The sequence below is a fragment of the Lathyrus oleraceus genome, chromosome 3, assembly GCF_024323335.1.
Source record: "Lathyrus oleraceus cultivar Zhongwan6 chromosome 3, CAAS_Psat_ZW6_1.0, whole genome shotgun sequence".
Lineage (NCBI taxonomy): Eukaryota > Viridiplantae > Streptophyta > Magnoliopsida > Fabales > Fabaceae > Lathyrus > Lathyrus oleraceus.
Genome location: NC_066581.1, coordinates 410,827,724 through 410,836,805, shown reverse-complemented (window position 1 = coordinate 410,836,805; position 9,082 = coordinate 410,827,724). Strand labels below are relative to the sequence as shown.

At 37.8% G+C, this 9,082-nt stretch overlaps 1 protein-coding gene across 1 annotated transcript; it reads right to left on the bottom strand.

Annotated features, from left to right (window-relative positions):
* Positions 1 to 4,077: 4,077 nt before the first annotated feature.
* Positions 4,078 to 4,680, bottom strand: LOC127129343 (ABC transporter B family member 1-like). Its single transcript, XM_051058556.1, has one exon. It carries the CDS (start codon positions 4,659 to 4,661, stop codon positions 4,239 to 4,241), a length of 423 nt encoding a protein of 140 aa, XP_050914513.1. The 5' UTR covers positions 4,662 to 4,680; the 3' UTR covers positions 4,078 to 4,238.
* Positions 4,681 to 9,082: the final 4,402 nt, after the last annotated feature.

Here is a 9,082-nt window from a genome sequence, read left to right as displayed (position 1 = left end):
TACTAAAACATCAACACAAGAAAACCTTCTTGCTCTCTAAATCTTCACGAAGCTTTTGCTTATAACGTGAATCACTTTGTTCATACTATTGTAATACTTGCTTATCTTAGAAGCACTCTAGATTACATAAATCTTTTATCTATTGTTTGTTTATTTCCTCAAGTGACTCTGTGTAGTCTGTATACTTGAGAGGGCTAAGAGACTTTTATCTTAGACGTTGTTTGTAATCTTTCAAGATTAGTGGATTAAGTCCTTGTTGAAGGCGAAATCACCTTGGCCGGGTGGACTGGAGTAGCTTTGTGTTATAAGCGAACCAGTATAAAATCATTGTGTGGTTTTCATTTTGAAAAGCGCTTATTTTTCCAAACAATTCAAACCCCCCCTTTCTTGTTTTTCTCACCTTCAGTAGCTAATTCCCATGGTGAGGAATTAGTGAGTGAGTCACTAGGTCTCAAATGAGTGGGACTAGTGAGCTTGGTAGCCGTACCTGGATTTGGTCGGTGAGGTTGAACTATGTGTTCACGAATAGTCGGTACCGCATGCATGGAGTCTCATTGCATAATGTATGTATGGCGTATAATATGAATGGATGTATTCCAATATTATACGTGTTGTTTTGGTGATTGTGTTGAGTATGATTTTGGAGTTGATATTGCCGTTACTGATTGTGTGATCTGATTCGGGTGATTGAATGCGTTAATTTACTTAACATTTCATGATATTTTATAATGCTTATTATATCGATTGAGGAACTCACCCTTACAACTATTTTTCAGGTAACGAGCAGTGATTGAGTAGAAGCTAGTCCTTGGAGTCTAGTGTAGTTCCTTAGTGGGTCATGCTCTGGTAGATGTAACATCGGGACGGGATGTTTTACCTTGTTTTCATTGTTGGTTGTTGAAGGATCTTACTTGTAATGTGTTACATGGTTTGCATGTTGTTGTTGATTTTTATCCGCTGCGAATTATGCAAATGTTTTATTTTGATTAAATAAATGAGCATGACAGGATATTTTGGAAAATGGTGTGAAGTGTCAAGTGTGACACCCTTGATTGCATATTTACTCTGATTTATATTTTGTTATTTTAATTAAATATTGGGGTATTTTAGAAGGGTGTTACATTAACGGCTTGCAAGCTCTTACAGCTTGAGCCTAATATTCAGGATTACGACTGGACATTCGATCCAGGTAATCTTTTTCTTCCAACTTTATTAGGAAAAAGATTTGAATATTGGAGTAAAATAATCAAAGTACAAAGGTTTGAAATTATTGAAAGTTAAGTTGATGTTTCTTAAGAGCTCATTGTAAGAAGGCCCAAGAGTAAGCCATATGAGGTTGATGGCGATGTTTAAAAGCAATCGACTTACAAGGGTATGGAAATGGGCTCGACGTCGAATCGAGAATCAGGTGATGTTTATCATTATTATTTTTTGAATGGTTTTTCTTTTTATCAATGAAATTGAGATGATTTATCATGATTGAAACATGCCTCACATATTAACATAAATAATTTGTACAAACGAAGTAGCAAGCACGAGTATAATAATTCACATAAATCCCAAAGAAAGAATAATCACCTAAGTCATATTAAAAATAATCATAATAATAATAAAAAAAATGAATAAATAATAGAAACATGTTAGTTAAGTAGTAAGACTAGATAATTAAACGTGAGAATTAAAGGAAAATAATAATCACCTAAGTCATATTAAAAATAACATAATAAAAAATGAATAAACAATTAAATGTGAGAATTAAAGGAGAATATGAGACAGTCAAAATATTGGAGAACCAACACAACACAACTGAGTATTGAACCCAGGATCAAAGAGAAGGTGGATTATCTCCATCTCCACCAGGCCAAGACCTGTTTACTACTAGATTTGCAGTGGCCCAAATATATAAACAACGAAATAAAATAAATAAATAGAAAAAAAAAATAATAAACAAATAACAAAAGGCCAGCATGGGCCGAGCATTTGGGCTTGGGTCGAAGGAGGCCCACTCCAAGAGTGGCCCCAAATGAATAGGAGAAGCCCAACAGTCACCCTAGCCGCATGGCTGTTGGGTGACGGAACAAAGACAATGAAGACCCTTACTGCCAGCTGTCGGCGCAATCAATGGAGGGCAGGTGAAATGAAAGGTCTTCAACCACTTTAACCACACGATGCATTTTCCAACAATGGGTTTTCAATTACATTAAAGATTAATTAAAAGTAACATTTTAAAAACAAAGAAACATTGACTAAAACCAAAAATCGCCTCCTTCCCTCAAGTAAAAACAGATGGTCCCAAGGAGAATCAGGGAAGAGATTTGAACGTGAAGAAACAGACACGAGTAAAAAAAATCCAACAACATACACAGTGAGGGCGATGATGAAAAATCCAGCAACATACACAGTGAGGGCAATGATGAAGTAGAAATTCACAAGAAAGTAAAACCAAAGCCAGAATGAAACCTATGCTTACCTCTTCACGAAGAGATCACCGGCAGATGTTGGAACGTTCTTCTTCAAAAGGCTCCCTCTCCCGTCGTTTCGAATTCGGACGCGTGCTCGTTTGCCGGCTCTCGCTTCAGTATCAGCTTGGTCCAAACGGCGTCAAGGTGAATTTTTCCTCTTTCTTTTCGTTAGGTTTTTTTTGTGTTCTCCTCTCCGTCTCCAAATACTGTTCCTAGGGTTTTTTGGCTGATCTTCTTTTTGTGAACAGTGGCCGCTCTCCTCAAAAAATTAGGGTTTCGTGAATAGTAATCGCCTTTTATACAGGACCCCTCTCTTTCCTCTGTTGCATTTTCTGCTGTGTAGTGGAGCCTTCGTACGGAGGATGCCTGGAGATTTTGTCTTCATCCTAGCTTGGTGGTCTCGGGTCTCAAATCTCTTCATTTCGAAATTTCACCGCTGGTAAAAACTTTTACCCTCATAAGTAACTCAACTGAAAAGTTTGCATTTTGGAATTAACTGATTTCGTGTTGTTATTATAGCAGTTCTGCAAGCTCTTAGCAATGGAAGTATCATGTCAACACTCAGCTCTTGTTTAACCATGCTTGTTCTTCTGGAGGACGTTCTTGACAAAAAGCATATATTTGGCAAACTGTTGAACATTGAGTTGTTGAGCAGTCAAGAGTGGCATAAGCAATGGAAGAACGTGTGAAATTAAATGTTATTGAGTAATCTTGATTAGCTCAGCATGCTTCAGAAGCAGTAGCATTGTGTCACCAGAAGCAGTGCTTAAGACAGGGACAAGGGCTGGAAGTGTTGATTGCTCAAAATCATTCTTGTCCTGAGACTCCGCAATGGTTAGAACCATTGGGAGAAACATTGGCTATATCACTACATTCCTAAGTTTTGCACAAAGTGGATAAGTAAGTCAAGGTATTCTTCATGTACACCTTCACATCGTTGTGGCAGGCAAACAGAGGCTTGCGAGCAATTAAATGGTAGGCCAGGTTGCCTTCTCACTCGTAAGTGATCCCTCTTTCTCGACCCTACACTGATCACAACACACAACTTCACTATTACGTAAATTTACTTCTTAGCACTTTTATTATACTTCGGGATTTTGTCGTGTTTGGTGGTTCGTCTTGTCACACTTTCGGCATTAACATGATGTTCTCTTTTGCTTCTAGGCTCAAAAGGGGCGGTCGGACGGACTTGAAGCCGAAGTAACAAAAATCATGTCTTGTAGTTCACACCATGCCGACATTCATTTACGGTAGGATTTTTCTTCTTTGTTCATGCCATCTTAGTGCATCGAAACTTGGTAAATTTACGCAGAAACTCGTTGTGTTTGATGTTGCAGGAGGACATGCTGAGTTTGTAGGCGTAAAGGCCCATGGTATTCATTAGGAGGAATTCACATGGTTATGAATGGCCTTGAGTCTGTGTGTGTGTAGTTTGTTGTTGTAGCATGTCTTGTGATGGAGAAGCATGAGGTGGTTTGAGTGAAGATATAATGTATGGGTTTATGAATATATGGAGTTTTTAAGAGATGAAATGGAAGGTGTTTGTGATGGTGAGGTTTATTCATATGAGGAAATAATATGCAGGTCATCATTTTTGAGGTGAAAAAAAGAAAGAGTACAGTGAGATTATATTGAAGAAAAAGGAACAGAATTGTTATGCGTGTTGTTTTGAAATTTGTGAAGTGTGTTTAGTTCCACATGGTATGCATGAAGGTGATGGTGTGGTTGTAGAATCTCTCAATAAGAGAAACAACAATACTCTCGCCAGAGCCACTGCTACCGACTAAAGCTATGGTTTTTCACGGCAGGGACATTCAAGGAGAAGTCATTGAGGATTTCAACCTCGGGCCTATAGGGATAAGAAAAGTCGACATTTTTCAGCTCCACAAGTCCACTAACTGTCTCCAATTCCAATCCTGACTCACTGTTTCTATCAATTCCAAGCTTGTGATCAATTATCCGGAAAATCTTAGCAGCTGCAACCCTCGCTTTCGTAAACGCAGCCATGCTAGGTGCAGATTGCCCTAGATGTTCCTTAATCCTTCGATCAATTAAACTATGTGTTTGTTGCTCTTTAAATTGCAGGTAGTAGGACCTCACATTTGCCTTGTGTTTGTAACCTGAATCATGCTGCTTTCTCACAGATGGAGAATCGTGGTTCAAATAGGTATCGCAATAGTCACAATAGTAACGAGGCATCGTTGTTTGAATTGTATGGATCCTTTAACTACCTTGCTCTCTTTTACATTTGAAACAGTTGATTATTGGACTGATGTGAATTTTATTTTGATTGTTTCAATGAAGTAATTGCAGTTTCCATTTCAATCAATTTCCCTTGGAGAACTACACATTTGACTTCAACTTTTACATTTGATAAAAACAGTCCTGCCCCGTCTCTTCAAACACTTTCCAATAACTACTTCATCCTTACGACCTCAAGCCGACACTCACTTTCACGCAAGCAAGAAGAATTGCTGACATTTCCTGTCCTACTCTTGTGTTCCTTAAGCTCTGATATTGTTACACTATTTTGATCAATTAGTGCTTTACACTGAGCAGTATACACTGCTAACTCAGACTTTAGGTAGTCAAGACTCGTGGACAATATCATTTGTGTATTTCCGACATCAACTAAAAACTTCAGGTGATATCCATACAAGGAAATCATCAAGCCATGAGGCAGCAGGTTTGGCAATGTAGCTTGACTTCGGTACCAATGATGCTCTAGATATCACTTCTTATAACACAAGATGAGCAGCTCATTTAAAAAAGAATTTGAATCACAGTTGCTAATGGAGCATAGCTGGTTTGTATGTTTCGATTCCAAATTGTAATTGTAGTCTTTCACAACAAAATACAATGGTGGAATTAGTTTTTTGGTAGTTTTGGAGTGAGTTCGATATGGTTCCAATGTCCATTCTGTAAATTTGTAAGCTTAGAAAAATCTCATGATTTGTAATGAATATAACACTGGATGTGAATGAAAAATTGGTGTCCTTGTAGCAAAACATAGTTGTTCTTTGCCTTAGAACTTTCAAGTACTCATGTGAGATACTTTAAGATCATGCATGTAAATGAATGAATGACGTAATTGAAATATGAATGATTATGTAGAATTCCTTTAATATGAATGGAATTTTTTTCAATGTGAATGAAGAAAATATAAATGTAAATTTGGAATGTGAAAGATGTAAAAAAATATGAAATAGTAAATATGAACATGAATGAAGGATATGAAGGTGAATGAAGAAAGAATGCGAACGAGTGATTGATGGGAAAAAAATTTAAGGGCCAAAATCGGGGTATGACAGTTGCCCCTATTTAAACATCCTCCACCAGAGGAGAATGAAACAACATTTTTCCATCGGATCGTAGTGGGGGATGGTTAAATACCATGGAGACCCAGATTTTGAACCTGAAAAATGAAAATGCTATGATATGATATGCATGGATGCAGGACTCTTTATTTCTGAATTTATCTGTTATGGACACAGTGAATCCTTAATAGGAGATGCTACCGGACAGACCGATCTGTGGGGAATGTTGATGGTCCATAGGGAGACAGACAAATGGTAAAAACCAACTTGCTGGGGAAAACAATCATGGAGAGTCAGACACACACTGGAGAGTACTCAAAGTGAAATTCGATGAACGACACTTAGAATACAAGAGATTTCGACAGTAAGTTCACACATGACTTACTAAACCCGAATAAGAAAAATTTCTACAATAGGTTCATACATGACCTGGCAACATTGGAACAAAAGGTTCAGCAACAAGTTCATACATGACTTGACAATACTGGAATAATCAAAGAAAAGATTCTTCAAAATAGGTTCAGACATGACCTGGTAATACAGGAATAAAAGCTCAACAACAGGTTCATACATGACCTGACAATGTTGGGGAATATCAAGAATTTCTGATAGCAGGTTCAGACATGACCTAACAAACTCAGAAAAATTCAAAAAGAGTATATCAACAGGTTCATACATGACCTGATGACAAACTTGAATACTTTGAGAAAATTTCCACAACAAGTTCATACATGACTTGCCGACACTGGAATAATCAAAGAGAAAGATTCTTCCAAAACAGGTTCATACATGACCTGGTAGTATTGGAATAAAGGCTCAACAACAACGGGTTCATACATGACCTGACAATGCTGGAATAACAAGAAGTTCTGACAGCAGGTTCAGACATGACCTAACAAACATCAGAAAAATCAAAAAGGGTATATCAACTGGTTCATACATGACCTGATGACAAACTTGAACTTTTTGAGAAAATTTCTATAACAAGTTCATACATGACTTGACAACATTGGAACAAAAAGTTCAGCAACAGGTTCATACATGACCTGACAAAACAGGAACATTCAAAGAATTTTCTGACGGCAGGTTCAGACATGACCTAAAAAACTAAGAAAAACTCAAAAAAAGTATATCAACAGGTTCATACATGACCTAATGACAAACTTGAACTTTTTGAGAAAATTTCCATAACAAGTTCATACATGACTTGACAACTTTGGAACAAAAAGTTCAGTAACAGGTTCATACATGACCTGACAAAACAGGAACATTCAAAGAATTTTCTGACGGCAGGTTCAGACATGACCTAACAAACTCAGAAAAACTCAAAAAAAGTATATCAACAAGTTCATACATGACCTGATGACAAACTTGAACTTTTTGAAAAAATTTCCATAACAAGTTCATACATGACTTGACAACATTGGAACAAAAGGTTCAGCAACAGGTTCATACATGACCTGGTAATACTGGAATGAAAGTTCAGTAGCAGGTTCATACATGACCTGACAATACTGGAATGAAAGTTCAACAACAGGTTCATACATGACCCGAGAATATTGGAAAACATACAAAGGAACATCATTGGAGTTTTCTAACACGAAAAACCTCCAAGCTTCTGGAAATTCCTCAAGATGATAAGTCATACATGACTTTCACGGAACCATCAGGAAAGATAGGGTAATTAAACTCTCTGTTCGTGCCAACAACAATTGGACTTTTAACCGTAAGTAATGGACTACAACCAACTTTTAACGGAGTTTGCCAACAACAACTGGACTTTGAAAATGACTGCGAAAACCGTATGTTGGTTTAAGGGCACCAACGACAAACCAGAATTAGAGGTCAAAGGATATAGGATCAACAACAAGACCTAGGTCAATGCAAAATGAGCACGAAGTATATTTCGGCTATGCATGAATTGGATTTTGCTTATATGCATGATGTATGAATGATCATGAAATGCAAATGCTGACAATATACAGACTGAAAATTAGGGAAAGCTTTAGGGAGGTACTGAATCCTCAACACCAATAACTCAACCAAAGGAGTGAGTAAATGCATTAAAGGATGATCTTTCAAGCTGAACATTTATAACTGGCCCAATAATCCTTCCAGAGAATGATAAACTTGTGCTCTCTAGAGATAGATTTGATCATCCAAGGGGAGTCTTGCAACTTGAGACTTGCGGGGAAAGACGAAAGATTTCCTTTTAATATTTCCACATGTCAAAGCAAAAATTGTGTTTCTCAATATGTTGAAAAATTCTTTTTTGAGTTCAAAATTTCATTATTAACAAATAAATAACATTTTGCATAACAAAGAAAATCAGAGAAAAACAGCAAATGATAGAATTTGATGGGCAAACTTGTATTTATTTAAGAATGGTAGCACACAAATGGCGTAGCTCCATGGAATATTACAAATTTTAAAATGGCAATAGGGAAAGGTTTACATTGAATCACAATGACTACTACTATCCCTAATAACAATGGCTCCACGAGACCTCGCTTCTGAAGGGAGTAACTAGATTGATCTTCCATTTTTAGCTCTTCTATATTGATCAGTGACGAACCGATGCAGTCTATGCCTTTTGTCCCTAATTTTTGCCTGGATCGCCCTTTCGGGTTTTCAATCCACCGGGACGCTCCTTTTTGCCTAAGTCGCCCTTTCAGGTTTTCGACTTAGCGAGCTACCACTTTTTTTATCCCTAACTTTTGCCTGGACCGCCCTTTAGGGTTTTCAGTCCACCGGGATTTGTCAGGCATAGTATCTTTTGACTGCATCAGAGTTCACAGGGTGAATGAGCTCTTCGCCATCCATAGTTGTGAGAAATAGAGCACCTCTAGAGTATGCTCTCTTTACAACGTATGGGCCTTCATAGTTGGGAGTCCACTTCCCACGTGAATCTTTGTGTACTGGCAAGATCTTCTTGAGCACGAGATCTCCTTCTTTGAACTCTCGAGGACGGACCTTCCTGTCAAATGCCTTCTTGATTCGTTGCTGGTACAATTGTCCATGGCACAGAGCGGTCATCCACTTCTCATCAATGAGATTAAGTTGATCATAGTTATTTTGGATCCATTCAGCTTCATCCAGCTTGGCTTCCATCAATATTCTCGTGGAAGGTATCTCTACTTCGATTGGGAGGACTGCGTCCATCCCATATACTAAGGAGAATGGGGTTGCCCCTATTGAAGTGCGGACTGAGGTCCGGTATCCATGCAAAGCAAAGGGTAACATCTCGTGCCAATCCTTATAAGTTTTCACCATCTTTTGCAGGATCTTCTTGATATTTTTGTT